This window comes from Anarrhichthys ocellatus, unplaced genomic scaffold (genome assembly GCF_004355925.1).
Source record: "Anarrhichthys ocellatus isolate YVR2014 unplaced genomic scaffold, GSC_Weel_1.0 scaffold16, whole genome shotgun sequence".
Classification (NCBI taxonomy): Eukaryota; Metazoa; Chordata; class Actinopteri; order Perciformes; family Anarhichadidae; genus Anarrhichthys; species Anarrhichthys ocellatus.
Genome location: NW_022280046.1, coordinates 3386043 through 3404159, shown reverse-complemented (window position 1 = coordinate 3404159; position 18117 = coordinate 3386043). Strand labels below are relative to the sequence as shown.

At 41.0% G+C, this 18117-nt stretch overlaps 1 protein-coding gene across 1 annotated transcript; it reads left to right on the top strand.

Moving 5' to 3' along the window:
• Window positions 1–2711: 2711 nt before the first annotated feature.
• On the top strand, window positions 2712–10664 carry dusp4 (dual specificity phosphatase 4). Its single transcript, XM_031855907.1, has 4 exons — window positions 2712–3307; window positions 4763–4890; window positions 6865–7084; window positions 9533–10664. The coding sequence occupies exons 1-4, from the start codon at window positions 2938–2940 to the stop codon at window positions 9919–9921; spliced, it is 1107 nt and encodes a 368-aa protein (XP_031711767.1). The 5' UTR covers window positions 2712–2937; the 3' UTR covers window positions 9922–10664.
• Window positions 10665–18117: the final 7453 nt, after the last annotated feature.

The following is an 18117-nucleotide window of genomic DNA, read 5'->3' as shown; positions in this document are numbered from 1 at the left end:
GGGGGGTCACTGAACGGTTTGATGAGAATGATGTGGATCAAACTGTGGCCGTCCCATGCACCAGATCTCAACCCAGGATACCTGAGAGAATATTGACCAACGGGTGAGACATGCGCTCTCCACCATCATGTTCAAAGCACCACATGGAGGGAATTTCTTGGGAGATTAGAGTGCTGCAGGGATGACGTAGTTTTGTAGGCCAACCCCAGATGCTATAGCATCGCACTGGTTCCCTTGTAAAAAAAAAAAACAGCCAAAGGGATTTTTCCATTGAATTATAGATTAATGCAGAAATCTGTGATAAACAGAAGTTGATGATACTTACACATTGTGCAAGATTATCTTTACAAATGAACACCACTTATATGATTTCTTTTTATGCAATCGCCTGGAGGTAAAATGGTGACCGTGGGGGCTGTAAACAAACTACACCGCGATCACATGAGCGTGAGTATAAACAACGAGGTTGTAAAGGGGGACCATTCGGCATGATCATGTTCTGTAGTCTCATTTAGCCACTTATAAGCCCTTTTTTAAGTTACGGAAGGGGTATTTACTGGCATATTTTAATATCATAGAACAAAACTTTAAAATGTGTTTGTTTGTAAGACCTTATGTAAGGCATCTGACCAAAAACCCATCAAAAGAAATGACATTCAGGAGAGCTCCAAAAATTTGGAGAATCTGTGTCTAGGAGCATTGAAGTAACTCACCTTATTATGTTGGTCTGTACCTTTTGTAACCCATCTTTGAATGCTCGAACTTGTGATTTGTCAACGGTGTTCTACATCCTTTAGTTGATAACACTGCAACATGGTTAAAGGGGCACTCCACCGATTTGACACATGGAGATCAGTTTACAAGTCATGGTCCGTGCTAGCCTGTGTATATGAGAGCTTTCTTTTTAAGTCTCCTGCAACTGCAAAGTGCAAAACTGAATTGATTTACTACTTTGAAACTGAGGACATACAATGCATCTAAATGTGTTGAAGCAAAATATTCTCATGGCCAGTAACTCTGGGTAATACGTGTCCTACAAAAATCTCAACGTCTCATATTATATTGTACAAAAATATATATATTTCTTTCATACAATACAGAAAGTGGCTGCTCTCTTTTTCAGGGAAATACATACACATTTGCATTACGTGCATAAGCATGCAACATTTCCTATTTTGAGGTTTTCCTTTTGCTTACTGTCTAGTCTCTCTTTCTTTTTCTTGCCATGTCAGACAGGAACCATGCCATTATTACCAAGAATTTCAGCAGTTTTGGTTACCGATAGTCTGCTTACAAGTGTCATTGCTGTCAGATCATATAAGTATATTACATCAGCTACATCTTGTTGGAATATTCATCAAAAATACATCACATTTACAACACTTTATGAGTTGAGCGTAAAGTCCTGTAAACACAATTAACACAGCTATATACTGTATGTACATATACTCATGTTTTCACCCATTCACAATAAATCTATCTGAGAATCGGATTTTTTTTTTTTATGAATGCTGTTTGTCTGTCTCTTTCAGCTGGAGTGTAGTGTGTCTGTTTGTGTCGGGGTGTCTGCCTCCTCCCATCTGTTGCCGTGCTGCTCTCTTTCCTCTTGTAACCATGGAAATGGGATCAACATGCAAATACCTGAGCACGCACACTAAGGCTGTTTGATACGAGATGCAAATTGTGTTTCCGCTCGTAGGATTACACACCCACACACACAGATGCACACTCAGACGTATACACGCACACAAAAACGTTCATGTGCGCACATATGCACACCCACCTGCAGTCCAGCACAGTCCAACACATTCTCAGCACATTACACCAGACTTTATCAATATAGCAGCTAAATAAAGTAGCTCGGAACCTTAAATGGAAAAAAAATGAAATAAAGTTAAATTTACAGCTTCATTTTGATCAAATTGCTGACCTCAAAGCTGCAATAGTTGATGTTTAGCCACACGGAAGCAAACTGACAAACACTGCTAATGCCATCTTAAAAAGTTGCTGATATTCACAGTTTGTTTTAGCTTTATTTTTGTCTCCGACAGTCCTAAGAAAGAATATCTGATACTTTTTTTTACAAAAGTTCTGTCTGCCTTTTGGTGCTAGGCAGGCAGCATGCAGTGGGTTTATCACAGTTCATTTTGCTGGTCATGGAGGACGGTTTAAATGATAGAGACTGAATACAAAATATGTTTTTTGGCTTAAAACTAATTTAAAACAAACTAAAAACTGATAAGGGGCTAAAAAGCTCCATATAGCCGAGTTGCAGAGTTGTGTTTTAATTCTCAGTGATATCATGTATGTACAAGCACCCAAACTTTTCACATTTATTCATTTTTTTCAAAAAAATATTTTAATAAGGGCATCTTCATTTAGTGGATTTTAGGACCGTTCATTTAGAATCCATTTCCCCCCTTATTTCATCATAAACAAAATATAAAAATGTGGTCACGAGGTGGTTAAGGCTTAGCTATTGGCAAACTCCACTGTACGCCCCATGGAGTCCAATCTCCATCCCCATCGCCTCTCGTTTCATTGATGTCTATTTTGTTTTATGAATGAACGGCAGAGGAGGGAAGGGGACGGGACTCTGGACGCTTTGCGATTGGCTGCTACCGGTTGACGTCACCTCCGCCGTGACGCGGGGCACCCATTCACACAAAAAAAGAAAAATAAAGAGAAACAATCCTGAGGAGAAACACTCGGGAGAGGGAGCGAGGAGAACGAAAGAGGTGACCGGGACTGAAGCGTGAAGAGTAGTGCGTTTTTTTTTTTTTTACAATGCGCGTGTAGAGTGAGCGCAAAAACGCAATCCACCGCAGGATCGGAAGTTTTTGGAGGGCGGTGGGGGCCCACAGCGAGAGAGAGAGAGACAGACGGAGGAGACAACCGACAGTGCAGCCAACACACGCAGCCCGAAAACGACGTGCGATGGAGGACCTGGGCGAGATGGACTGTCCGGTGGTGAAGCGGTTTTTAAAGGACGACAGCACCAAGTGCCTGCTGCTGGACTGCCGCTCCTTCCTCGCCTTCAACGCGGGGCACATACGCGGCGCCGTCAACGCCGGCTGCAACACCATCGTCCGCCGCAGAGCCAAGGGCTCCGTGCTCAGCCTGGACCAGATACTGGCCGGGGACGAGGAGGTCCGCGGCCGCCTCCGGTCCGGGATGTACTCCGCAGTGGTGCTGTACGACGAGAGGACGCCGGACGCCGAGAAAGTGAAGGAGGACAGCACGCTGACTCTGGTGCTCAACACGGTGTGCAGGGACTCCTCCGGCACACAGATCTACCTGCTCAAAGGTAGCCTAAATATGTATATATTTAAAAATATTTTTTTTTATTATGACACTCAGCCTTTATGGGTCCGCTGCAGCATCCGATGGGAATAGAGTACATTCACCAGCAGCATTAGGGTCAACACATTTCCGGATCCACATTTAGTTTAACGTGCGCAGTGGTGTTTATTCTTTGATTCAACCGTATTATAGGGCACTGTCAAAATTATATTAAGAAAATGTATTATAATATTGTAATAACACAATACCTCATTGTTAAATCCAGCTTTTAATGGGGCCAGTAACAGCCCATAAACAAGTACATATTTTTAAACACAATAGGTGTCTTTTTTTATTATCTCCAACACTGTTATATCCAAATACAAATGGAGCTTCTTCTTTGTATTAATACAAATATTTTGAAATGACAATAACTTTGATAAAATACTTATTTGGAAGATTCAATTTCTCTTCATGATCATTTATTTAATCTTATTGAGGTTTTAAATGGGAGCCAATAATAATAATTGCTCCAAATTTCACAAATAGCCTCATTTCAATTGATATGTCACCAGCCTATAGTAACATTTTTCAACCAACATAATCAATATTATTTTATTGCCTCCATAAAGATAAGTGGATATTGTTTTTGTACCTGTAATAGCCTATACACCAGATCATTGAAATGTCCTAACTGTTCCCACTCTATTTTTATGCCCTGGTGTAATTTTTTTTACAACACGCACACTCACTCACTCACTCAGTCACTCACACGCAGACCAATGGCCGTGAGCTGATGAATGAGGTAATGCCGATGCGTAGAAGCCACATCTAACCGTAGGGACTTACAGGACACACATGATCCTTTCAGAAACAGTCGGGAAGCTGTGCGATCTCAAATCAACGCTCGATTTACCCACCAGACTATATTTAGACTGCCGGGAATTTGAAAAGGCAAAGCTGCTGCAAGCTGCAAGCTGTGGCGCATTCTGTTTTTGTGTGTGCATCCTAATGACGTAGTACGCCTTGAAGCGCACAGGAGTGTATGTGTGTAGTTTATAAGGATGACATTTCCCAGTTATTCTGATGGGATCCCTGAGGTGCAGGGAGCAGCGGTCAGCCTGCAGACGTGTAGAAAAATACAGCAAAGGGATGATGAAATTGTTCTCCAATGCACAGTAGTAGACATAGAACAGAGTAGGTCAGGGGTCGGTTTAATAGACTTCACGTCAGGCACACTCAATGTAGAGGCGAAAATCCTGGTGCAGATTGTGCTGTGATGTTTATGTGGGTTGCCATGTTCCTTTTGTCCTGATGTCCCCCACAAAAAAAAATCCCTATTTCTGTCATGATCCTGGAGGATTTTAATTAAATTAATTGATTGAATGTCTCGTGTTTTACTATCCTATTGTTTCCAATGTGATCATTTAAGATGTGCTTTGCATTGTATTTGAATCGTTACGTCTCTTTTGCCATGCAGGTGGATACGACAGGTTTTTCTCAGAGTACCCGGAGTTTTGTATAAAGACCAAATCCTTACCGACCCTCACCAGCCAGTCCAGCATCGACTCTGCCTGCTCGTCTTGCGGGACACCTCACCACGACCAGGTAAGACCCCAGGAGACAGACAAACTCAAAACCTCACACGCCTTTTCAGCCAGAACGCTTTACATAACAAAGTTATCATTCACCAGTGTCCACCTGATGTAGATCATGTGTAAACTGCTATTAAGTGTGGGCAACCAGTTAAGGCTTTAACTAAAGATTTCATTAATAAATGTAAGAAATTAATCACAAATGCGTATCGCCTTTTTAATAATTAGAATTTATTATTTCTTGTCAGTCAACTCGTTTTTTTCAGCCTGTAAAAATTCCTACTTTAGTTGCACACATTGACACGCAGAGCTGCCGTGTGCAAACACTGGAAGGTATTTGCTTTGCAACATTACTGTTGTGTACTTTCCCACGATCATTCAACCGCATTTCCCCCATCCAGTCTGCTTTATTCAAAGCAGTGAAAGTATATTTACTAATTTAGTTTCATCAGTCTTAAGTCCATAAAAAAAAAAGCAATGTATACTGCTGTGAACGTTTTCTGAAAAATCCACTTTTTTTAATGACCTACACTGGAGGTCATAGGTCATTATTGATTCCCCTCTGCGTCACTTCCTGTGACCCGGGTGGTGTCGTTTGGTTGGTCGCTGATCTGCTGTTTGAGCCCACAGAGTCACACACAGTCACATGTGGTTCGGCTTTAATTCCCCTGGAACGCATGAGGAGAGAAACGCCAGACAATACAGCCTCTGTGCGTTTTCTAAGAAAAATGCTTGATAGTCTCGGCCGTACTGATAAGTGGGATTTGTATTGAACCAATACTGTAGCTTCCTGTTGGGTATCTCACTATTTTCCTCTTATTATCCAACCCCCCCCGCTCTCCTCACATTACATCTCTTAGCAGTATTGATCATTGCCTGACGCTGCGTCAGTACCGAGGTCGTCAGCGGCAGTGACATAAACAGACAATAAGTCAATAAGTCTCACTACCGGTATAGACTGCCAGCTGGCTGACCCCTCAGATCCAATGAAAGAGGAAAACAAAACGTCTACTCTTACATTCGAATATACTTTTGGAAATGTTTCAAAATTATGTAATGCGTTCAGTGGAACCATTTGCTCTTTGACACAACTTGCACAAACAAGTTAATCATAAAACTTATCTTTATAATTATGTAAGCTTCGTGTTCCTTACGAAGGGTGATAGCAGTGTTGTACTGTAGGCTTAGGCATTAGATGTTATGGCCAATAATTCATATTTTCAACACATATTCACATTTTTAATGATACCTCCCTTTTCCAGGAAATACACCTTCACATCCTCAGACAATGATATCTTAAAACATGTCATTGAGTAGACTTTTTGAGGATGTGTTGCTGTGGAGTCTATTTTTAGTTTTCCACTGATAAAGTGTGATTGCAGAATATATACAAGGTGTCCTCAACGAAGCGTGAGAAAATGGTGAGTGTAAATCCCCGAGATAGGTCTGTTGTACTTACTGATAAGTAAAAAAAAAAAAACCCACTAATTTTTCCACTCAGTTTTATGGTTTGAGCTTGCAAACATTAGTCAGTTCATCAGATATTCACTTCTTACAGCGAGATGTGTTTCCTATAATAGAGAAATAACTCTGCTTGAAACGAACAAACTAAATAGCCCGTATCAAATGACCCTGCATTAATTACACAGATAATAAGCAACCCCTGTCAGATGAAAGGTGCACCTAATGTGATTAGAAAAATATTCAAGCGAGGTCACACTTATGCTGGAGTCATCTGCCATCTGGCCTCTGCTGCACAACGAGACAGTGAATTCTTTGTCTCATGACATCAGCTGTTTTGAATTCAGTAAATTGTCTCTCCAGGTTGTGTCAGGAGATGTTTCTTCATGTAAGGAGTGAAGACTTAGTGACTGAATGAATTATGAACAGACGGCCTTTAGAACAGAAAATCGGTCTCTTCACTGCTGATTTCTAATGAAATAATAAATGAATCATCATCCTCCCATCTGTCTTTTTTTCCGTCCAGGGCGGCCCAGTTGAGATTCTCCCGTTCCTCTACCTTGGTAGTGCCCTTCACGCCTCAAAGAAAGAGGTTTTGGACGGCATAGGAATATCCGCCTTGCTGAACGTGTCCGCCGACTGTCCCAACCACTTCGAGGGGGCGTACCAGTACAAATGTATTCCCGTGGAGGACAACCATAAAGAAGATATCAGCTGCTGGTTCCTGGAGGCCATTGAGTTCATAGGTTAGTTAATAAGTGTGTGACGTGTGTGTGTGGTGTCTTAGCAGAACAAATGCTTTCCCATGGTGGGTGACTACAAATGAAACGAGCTCCCCTCAGGCATGTTTTGTACTTTATGTGGTTTGATTTTACGTTTTTGCATCATTTTAAGTACATAAAAAAGCCTGTAGATCTAACATGTCAAAGACATTGTTTACATAATTAAAATCGAAATATTCTGCTGATTATGAGCAGAAAAATGGGAAAATGCCCACCACAATTTCCTAGAGCCCAAAAGGATATTTCACGTCTTCTTTTGTCCAACCGAAAGCCTAAAACCCAAAGATATTCAATTTACTGTCATTTAAGCCAAAAATAACATTCTAACATCTGAGAATCCAAAATCATCAAACATTTCGCATTTGCTTAAAAGATGACTTAAATTATTTTTCTTTCGAACGACTAATAATTGCAGTTCATGTGTTTACTTTATTTAAATATTTCTTCTGTTGCATTTTCGGAGAGTGTGATCAGAAAAGCTTTAATGTTTACCGGCCACACTGTGCATATAGAGCAGCAGGCACACAGGATGACAAATCAGACATTTATTCATTGGGATCTGTTTCAAAAATGATTCATTATTAGTAGCCCTTCATCACACATAAAAAAGAAAGAAAATACCTCCCAAAAAAATCTAATCAAATGAATGCTTTGCAGAACAAACAATGTAATACAAGCAAGAAAAAAAAATCCAATCAGTCATTTCTTTGGATTTCTCATTTATGTTTAAGTATGTAATATTGGCAAGTGTGTGATTTGCATTTGCTTTGCATATCCATGCTGTGCGTAGACATTTTGTGTGAGGTTTCCTTACTGGGAGTGTATGGTCGTGAGCGAGGTCTCTGATGTGTGTGTGTGTGTGTGTGTGTGTTTGTGTAGGTGCTGGTATGCGTCATAGTTAGCTGCTGTGGGACCAGAGTCTGACTCATCCACTGTTACCGGGTGAACAGACGCCGTGGTGGAGTTACCTGAAATCTGTTTTGTGTGTGAAAGAGAGAGAAAGAATTTCGACAGCCGAAAAGTACGAGACACCAAGATTGAGAGATGGGGGGGGGGGGGGGGGTTTGTTATAAATCAAGCATCTGTGCGTTTAGAGAAATGGCAGTACAAAGGTTATGGAGTGAACTGGAATCAAAGCAGTCATTTTATTATTCAAACAGCAGCATAGTCGGTTGTGGTGGAAAAATGAATTATCTCCTTCATATTCTGTGCTTCTAAAGTCCTGCATGCCGCCACACACGCTCCACAACATGACCATGTCCAACTAATCACTCAAACTGAGGCTGTTGGGGAAATTGAGTTACTGTAAATGCTTTAATCAAACTATTACCTAAATCTGGTTATTCACAGCAACAAAGTAATAGCATGCGGCCAAACGTAGTGAAAGAGATGGAGACATACATAGGACCAGGGAGGAAGTGTGAGAGGGGCTGATGAATCAAATTGTTTTGCACTCGCGTGTTTTGGGTTCAAATATGACTTGCTGCTTTCTCACTTTGACGCTAGTTTGGCTGCACAGAGAGGCGAAGACATGAGAGTGTAGCGGAGAAGAAATGAAAACAGTTTGAGGCAAAGCTGTGCATCTGAGTTTTAAATACTTGGTGGATGTAAAGAATTTAGGGTGCCATTTTGTTTGTTACGGTTCAAGGTGTCCACACGAAATGATGATAGAAAACAGTTGACATAAAATTGCATTCTTCATCTGTTCAGAGAGCACTGTTTTTTTCTCAAAAATACAAAGAAAAGGCTCAACATGAGGTTCAGCCTAGGATTATTTTAATTTTTTTGCACACAAGAGGCACTGGTGCATGTAATGCATGCATTTAATGTGAACTGAGATTTACATTTTGAGCTGTGTCAGTGTTATTTGCCTATATTTTGGTGCCACCAAGTTCAAATGGGGCCTTTTTTTGCTTGAAGATGAAATAAACTCGGAAAACATTGTCATTGTCAATAACGGAAAACTGAGCTTGCAGCAAACCACAATGAAAAAAAGCCTCATACCAATCAAAACAAAAACAAGTTTAAGAGGCTGCAGCCATGCCAGCAGCTCTGCAAGGCCAACCTCAAGCACAGCACTGCACCATAATGAAAACAAGTCTAAGAGTCTACAGCCATGCTAGCGGCTTAGCAAGGCTAAGCTTAGGCACAGCACTGATCTAAGCTTAGGCACAGCACTGACATGCCAATATACTCACACCATGAATTCATCATGTTTTCCATGTTCACCAGCATAGTTTAGCGTGATAAGCTGAGGCTGATGGGAATGTCATTTGTTTGGATAAGTCAGACTCAGGGATCACCATAGTCACTGGGGTACCAAATCCATGGCAATCTATCGAATAGTGATATTATCTTTATTATCCATGGAAAGGTCTAACCTCTGACCCCCCCCTCCCCCCTTCTCATCAGATTCAGTGCGGGACTCCAGTGGGCGAGTACTGGTCCATTGTCAAGCAGGCATCTCCCGCTCCGCCACCATCTGCCTGGCCTACCTGATGAAGAGGAAGCAGGTGCGTCTGGAGGAAGCCTTCGAGTTTGTGCGGCGGCGTCGCAGCATCATCTCACCCAACTTCAGCTTCATGGGCCAGCTGCTGCAGTTCGAGTCCCAGCTCCTCGCCACCTCTTGCGCCGCCGAGGCGGCCGCCACAGCGAGCCCGCTGCTCGCACCCAAGTCGGCGACGACCGCCACGGCGACGGCGGCCACGCCCACCTCGCCGTTCGTTTTCAACTTCCCAGTTTCTGTGGTGAACTCCGCCTACCTGCACCACAGCCCGATCACGACCTCCCCCGGCTGCTGATGGACAGCCAGTCGCAGCCTTTCCCCCCAAAATAACTAACTCAGAACAGACCGGGCTGCCATTGGCTGGAAGAGCTGTCAATCCTTTACTGCCCGCTGCAGTATGTACATGCTTCCAGGGCGGGGAGGTGAGAAGCATCACGGTGCCTGATTCAAAACTCAAATACTGACAAAAAAATATTTTTTTTTAATGTCCAGAGCCCAGCCAATGCTCCTTCCATTTTAACACAAGAGTTCTTCAGATTGACCAAAAAATGAACTGGCTTTCAAAACTTGTTCCAGCAAACGAGTTCGGACGGAGTGGTTTCTCCCGAGAAACAACAACAACAACAACAACATGCACAGGTCAAACGCTGACACAGAGAGGCCTGAGCAGCAGCAAACACGCTCTCTCTGCCTCACTCACTCACACACACACACACACACACACATTCATGACTACCAACTGAATAAGCTCAGTATGAAGACAGGGCCTGTTGCTATGGAGACAACAGGTCTTTAGGAGAGGAGATGGACACAGGAAGGAAGGAGGAATTTTAAGCACCCGCTCCTTCCCCTCTGGGTGTCCCTCCTGTTGCCGGACAAAGGAGATGGATGGAAAAAAAGAGGGGAGGAGACGGTGATAGAAAGCAGGAGCCTCTTCCGTGACAGGTGCTCTGACCGGAGCTTCCTGTCTTTCACACGTCCTCTTCCTCTCTCTGTCTCTCCCCCACACCTTCCTCTCCTCTCATCTCCTTTTCATCCTTTTATATTCCTTCCCTCCTCCTCCTCCTCCTCTCCTCTCTGCCTCTCATCTTCACCCCGTCTGGCCCCTCTCCTCTGCTCCTCATCTCCTCACCGGAGAGAGGCTAAACACATAGAATAAGTTGCCAAATAAAAAGGCCAGGGCCCTTGTAAATGAACTGGGATACCCCACGACAGGCCCCTGATACACACTGTAGGAAACCCCTTCAGCTACATCACAAAAAAAGTTGTTCTTGTACGAAAGGGCCGAAAGAAAAAGCTGTAAGAGAATGACATTGTCACAACATTTTGTTTTTGCTAAAAGGTTGAGCATGATTTTCCTTTAAGATCGGAGGGGACGTTTTGGAGCATGGCTCTGGAAGGCAGCCACTTAAAGGACCACCCTCGTGGCTTTGTATGTTTAACGCATTTTAAATCATTTATCTTTACTTTTAACCATTTTCCATAACATACATAACTTTGAAGACATTGGTTTCAATTATTTTCTGTACGTTTTTATTTTTTATATATATATTTTCATAGCAAGTCAACTGAAAACTTTGGCTGCTTAGGGATGCTTTGGACATTTATCTTTTTTCTTTAGTTTCTTTTGTTTTTAGTTGATGGTCTAAAATGTGCATCACCAGCGAGTGGTCCTTTTTAAGATGTTCGTGCCTTGTTCATAAAGCTATCCCATGGATTTACACGGGCTGCTAGAAAGCCGATCGCTGAATGTTTAGAGAAATCTCAGCATTTCAGCATCGTAGTACAGACTCTTATTCCACAACAGAGCATCTCTTACGCTCACAGATGGATACAAACACACAGAAACAACTAGTACTGTATTTGAGTACATCCATATTAGGCATTACACTGACAGTGAATTTGACCTTTTGAAATAACAATTGTTCAGGCAGACAAAACTAAAAACAATATATATATAAATATATTTAAAGCAGTATGTTAATGGGGTTCCCCAAGCTACAAACACACATTTTCCAAACCAAGAATAGACACTTATTATGGCTAATTAGACACAAAATGCATTTGTGAAGTATGCCTTCACATCTTAAATATGAGCAAATTTGGAGAAATTTCACAGGCAATATTTTTTTCTCGATATATCATTGTGGCTGGATTTTAATGACAGGACATTCAAACATGGGTGTTTCACACTCTGCTTATAAAACATCAGGGACCCTCTGTGTTGTTCCTTGTGAGGGGAATCCAGGTTAAGATTTAAAAAAACAACACAAATCACTTATTGATTTCACTTTTTAAATCCAAACTGGAAGAAAAAGGAGTGAAGGAGACAAAAAAAGGAGAAGCTGGCTTTGGGCTTTGGGACCATAATCCAAGAATAGGTTTTTCCTCCTTATAATTTAGTTGATACTTTGGTTTTGAAGTTTAGCTCTCCGTGGCACTTTGAAGTCTTGCAATACTGTACTTACAATCCACTCAAGGACAACAGCGATATCAGTGACTCTTTAGGTCGTAACACACAAATACCATGTCGCAATTTTTATAACGTCACAATCTAAGACAGTGTTTGTATCGCTTATGCTTTTGACCAGGCTAAGATGTACACTCTGTGCTAGACATCCAAAGGCACAAATTTCAACCATGGTTGCTTTTATACCCGGGTCTTGATGTACGTACGCTCGACAGAAACACAAGCACACCTACACACACACACACACACACACACACACACACACACACACACACACACCTACACAGGAAACAAACCTTTTTTCTGTTTTTGAAGATTGTCGGCACCTTTCTCTGTAGCACTTTGAAGTGATGCAATACTGTATTTATAATTTATGATTGATTTGCACATCATGGTGATGGTAGACTGACTAGACTTGGCATAAAGACATTTTGTCCATCTAGAGAGACAGAGAGAGAGAGAGAGAAAAGAGAGGCAATCAGTGAAAAACGCAATACTTTGTACACATCTCTGTGGTAACTGTCTGTCTGTCTGTCAGCCTGTCTGCCTCTCTGTGTTAGTCCATCTGTCTAGACTCTCTCTCCATCTGGTCAATGCTGTTTACCCATCTTGGCAATATCAATCCTCGACTTGGAAATTTCTACAAAAAAAACAACTTTCCCTCAATTTTATTGTGGAATGAATCTGTGCATTTATTTATTACTGAAGATCCACTGTTGAATAAAACAATGTTCTTAATGAATACGTTGTATGTGCTTTCTTTTCTAAGTATTTGTGTGGAACTGAGTAGAGATACAGTATGAACACACACAATTTCATAAAAGGCAATCGTTTGTAAATTGAGACGGTGAATAATATATTTGTGTTGGAACCTATATTGTGGGTAATGTGGTAATTAATGCACACAGAAGTAGAGTTGATGCTTTATATGGATCAAAGAATCCTCTCAACATGATTTTTTTCAAAATGTGATAAAATGAGAAATCTACGGACAGCATGTATTATTTGTCATTTATAAAAACCAGGAACCTCTTAGCGTGGTGTTTCTTTTACTCCCCTTTGCATAGTACGAAATATTAGCTTGGAGCGCCACCCAGTGGGGAGAACGTATCATTGTCCTCAGCTACATGTCTCCATGCAGACTCAAGCAAGCTCCCAGCTGTCTGTCAAACTCTCCAGCGCACTTTGACAGTGACGTCAACATTCTCTTTGGAATACAGTCTAAAACCACCATAAGAAGGTAAGCTGAAGACATGAACAACAATGCAGCTGGTTCCGTAGCGGTAGCCTGTGGACGTTTCTGCTGATTCTTATGCACACTTTGTTGTGATCAGGCAAAAGAAAAGGAGACCAGTGATGAGATGGAGGGATGGCAGCAGAGGGGGTAAATAAAGAAGGATCATGAAGTGCAACAGCCTACATTCACCTCACGTAAGAGCCGTTTTGTGATGGTTTTGTTTTGCTAAACCTCCCACCACGTGGGGGCGTAGTGCCGCTGTCAATTAGGCAAGAGGTTAATGCAATCAGGAGGGTTGCATGATACAGGTGTTGCTGACTGGGCAGAAGCAGTCAGTTTTTGACTGTGCGACAATGAAAGATGAATGTTATGATTCCTTTTGTCTATGATTTAGGAAATACGACTTATGACAGAGAAAGTGGCTCAACTCTGTTTGCTTTTAGAAACGCTGTGATTGAAAGTAATCATTTGCCTTTATCTTGGAAAGTGGACATTTCGTCATTTCTTTCACACATCTAAACAAAGCAATCAGCAACCGTGGTGGCCTTTTTTTGATAGGCAACAGGGTCACAACACCTACAGATATCTCAAATGTAATCATGTAGAGCCAATGCTGTTCAAGTATGAACATGCATATGTGAAGAGCGTGAATAGTTTAACAAACTATCTTGACTGTTGTGTGGACAGAGAGAGAGACAGAGGGGTGAAGAAAGCTGGAGAAAGGTAATGTATGATAATATGACATGATGACCGACCACTAGATTCATTATCAAAACCTGTGTAGGAAAGCTGAGGAGATGCCATGAAATGGCCATAAAAATGTCTGTCACATAGTTAAGTATGCCATGAAAAAATGCTTTGGTTTAATAACAAATCTTGAACAAATCATAATATATGTCATGAAAAAACCCCATTACCATTCATGTCATAAAAAATGTCTTAAAAGTGTCGAAGCATAAAATTCCATGACAGAAGTAAAAGTACAGTATGTCCTAAAATTGCAATACTATTATGCCATAAAAAAGTCATAGTAGTGTTGTAAAAAATGTATAGTATGCCATAAAAATGTGAAGATCAACAAATCATGGTAAAATGGCATCATTTGCAACCTGCTATACTATGACTATAGTATAGCAGGTTGAAAAAAGTCATAAAAAGTCATAGTATAGCATGTTGAAAAAAGTCATAAAAAGTCATAGTATAGCATGTCGAAAAAAGTCATAGTATAGCATGTCGTAAAAAGTCATAGTATAGCATGTTGAAAAAAGTCATAGTATAGCATGTCGAAAAAAGTCATAGTATAGCATGTCGAAAAAAGTCATACGTCATAGTATAGCATGTCGAAAAAAGTCATACGTCATAGTATAGCATGTTGAAAAAAGTCATAGTATAGCATGTCGTAAAAAGTCATAATATAGCATGTCGTAAAAAGTCATAGTATAGCATGTCGTAAAAAGTCATAGTATAGCATGTCGAAAAAAGTCATAAAAAGTCATAGTATAGCATGTCGAAAAAAGTCATAAGTCATAGTATAGCATGTTGAAAAAAGTCATAGTATAGCATGTTGAAAAAAGTGGCAAAAAACGTATAAAAGTGTTCAAAAATTCATATTGTGTCAAGTCATAGTATGTCGAAAAAAGTCATAAGTCATCTCATAAGTCATAAGTCATCATATAGTATAGCATGTTGAAAAAAGTCATAAGTCATAGTATAGCATGTTGAAAAAAGTCATAGTATAGCATGTCGAAAAAAGTCATAGTATAGCATGTTGAAGTCATAGTATAGCATGTTGAAAAAAGTGTTCAAAAATTCATATTGTGTGTCATAAAAAAGTAATCGTAAAATAACATGGCATGTCGAAAAAGAGTTCATTGTATAGTATGTGATAGTTATACTATAACATTTGCTGTAAATCTAACTTTCTTTTGTTTGGTAAAATGAGTGTCTTGCATTTTGCTTTTGTTAACCAGTCAGACTTGTCTTCTCCACAAACTGTTCTTCACTGCTTAATTGGTCTGCAGAGGCAATATGAATAAAATAAATAGTAACCACATCGTGTGACTAAACTGAACTAAGAATAACACAAAAATCCACTTTAAGTTGTTTTTATTATTATTTTCTTCTGTACACGTTTATCTGTTCCACATGTTTAACTGGTCAGCAGCTCTGTACAACAGGAAGTCCAACATTACTGATGAGGAAATGTGTTCATTAAACTGGTGGCGTTTAGTAGAAGGCAGGTCAGGAGGTGAGGCATGGATTGATTGAACACACACACACACACCCACCCCTCCAAACAAGTTACAACAAGATGGCTGACTGGCTCCTGAGACAGAGGTCAGCTAAAACACAATTCAAATATTTTTCACATTAAAAAAAGAACGCAAGGAAAAATAAACTCAAAACCCTCCTTAACAGGCCCATCTGGAGTTTATTTACAGTCTCATTTAAAACGAAGCCCACAGCTCTCTGCTCATACGTCATACAGGGCTGCTGAACTCTACTTTCTCTGTCTATGCCAAGAGAGCCAAGACGCTGCCACTTAGTCTGTAGCGCTGACTCTGCTCAGGGACAACACTGAAGTTTAAAAAAAACAAATAAACGGGAAACGTAATAGTGTCTGGACTTAATTTATCATTTAAAATGAGCTTAATAAATCAAGTCAGTTTGTGAAATGCTAAAACTTAATATTTACTTCATGTCTTTTACATAAGGCCATATACTGTCCCAGGGCTGCAACTCCGTTATTTCCCCTTTGAAAAATGAATTTAATTTCAAGCTTATTAGTTTTTCTCAAATTATCAGTTGTTATTTTGTCTACTTATTCATGTGTTATCAGTCATTATTATTGGGATGAGCTATTCCTATCAAACATGTGGGCTGCAAAACTGAGGGGAAAAATTGCTGATGTGAAAATTTCACGGGTGGAAAATAGTTTCGGGGCTGCTATTTGAAGCTGCCAGTTGCCTTTTGGCACACTTCACGCTTAACATGTCGTGACTGTTTGCACTTGGCTCAGACCGACGTCATCTTCACCTTGCAAGGTGCAAATCAGCTGAAATCTGAGTCACTGAGGCGAACAAAGTCAGGATATAAAAAAAAAAAAAAAAAAAAAAGACATGAAATATCAGAGCAGCTTGGTCAGAATGAGATGGCCCGTCCCTCACTGATGTCCAAACATCTGTTTGATTTCTCCACGGATATGAAGCGGCTCTCTTGTGCCGCTGCCTGAGGTGGGTCAACCATTCATCGTACGTCTTCAAGCTAATCTTTTTCATTCTCAACAAAAAACAAACAGTTAAGGCCATTTCCCTTTCCGATCAGCACAGCACAGCTTCAAGGGATTTCAGAGACCTCAGCACTGCTTGACTTGACCTGAAAGAAGCTTAAGTCATGTGTGGTCCCATGTAGTGTACAGTCTCATTCATCATAAATAATAAACAGAAAACATGGTCATCACAGTTAAAAACACAGTTAAAGTGTACAGTACCCAATTAGAGGAGTTTGCTTATCTTCTTGCCGCCATGAGATTTGTCAAACATGTTAGTGTGTCACTATAAATGGTTAATACAATTACAAATGTGACAGCATATTTAGGGATAACACGTCCATCATCCTATTCTTCATCTTTAATAATGAACCTGCAGATCTCTGCTTGTATAAATATCTAGGTGAAGCCTGTGACCAGCCTGCTGAATGGCTTGCTAAGATCCTGTGAGTAAGGGTCACTTGTCCCGTTTGCTTATGGAGTGTAAACCCAACAGTATGAAGATGACCTAAAAATAAAGAAACACGCAAGGAAGAAAAAACAAATGGAATAGACCCCAGGAAAACACACAGCACTGTGTAGGAATGGATCCCTACATAAATACCTTCCTGATGTAGAGCGTATTTGTCTTCTTCAACGCAATACTACAAGCCAGCAGTTCCTCCGCTGCACCACTAGGGGGCGTCAACAGTTACAGGTAGAGGAAAGGGGCCGGAAGGCAGTAGGTTCTTGTAAACAACAACAAAACAGGGAAATGTGGATCCATGTGAGACAATAAAAAAAACGCAAAACAAAAAGATGATCCAGCTGGAACACATGAAGCAGAATGTTATATAATATGAATGTTTAACGGCAATTGACAAGTTGACCGCGTCAACCTTTATCCCAAAAAATATTACTTTGTGATGGTAACAGTCACGTCTCACACCAGAGGAGATGATGTAACAGAGCTTCACAGACGGCGAGTGCACCATCCAGAGAAAGCTCGGCTGGGTTTGTAAACAAAGAACTCGCTGTGTGCAGTTTAGTGAAATCAACGGACGAGATTCCTTAATCTTGATTCAAACTTGGGTAGTTTGAGTTGCCACGTGCAGCTTTGAGTGGAGGAAAAGTGTGACTCACACAGGTTTGTACACATGACTGTGTCAGAGTCTGGTCTCTTGTGGTCCTCCTGGCTCTGGTGAAAGACTTAAGCTGAGCGGAAACAAACAGCGGCCACCCGTGGAAGTTCTTTAAGATGTAATTGGGAATGTCAGTAAGTGCTCAATTCGGAGTTCAGAGCACATCCAGTGCCTCCACACGTCTGTCAACATGAAGACGGCTGAGCCTGTGGCTAGCAGCTAACGGGACTAACAGCACAAGCGGTGCAGAGCGGCGGCCTTTAGTAAGCCGGCGGGGCACAACAGAGAGACTGGCGCTAAAACTAGCCCTGCTAGGTAGAGAAAGCACAGAGAAGCTCAGACTACAACACACACACACACACACACACACACACACACACACACACACACACTCA

What these genes read in the sequence shown, in the direction of transcription:
- dusp4 (XM_031855907.1), top strand. Translation starts at nt 2,938, where the DNA reads ATGGAGGACCTGGGCGAGATGGACTGTCCGGTGGTGAAGCGGTTTTTA. An exon ending in ACAGATCTACCTGCTCAAAG is followed by an intron (nt 3,308 to 4,762) that starts GTAGCCTAAATA and finishes TTTGCCATGCAG; the next exon opens with GTGGATACGACAGGTTTTTC. An exon ending in GGACACCTCACCACGACCAG is followed by an intron (nt 4,891 to 6,864) that starts GTAAGACCCCAG and finishes TTTTCCGTCCAG; the next exon opens with GGCGGCCCAGTTGAGATTCT.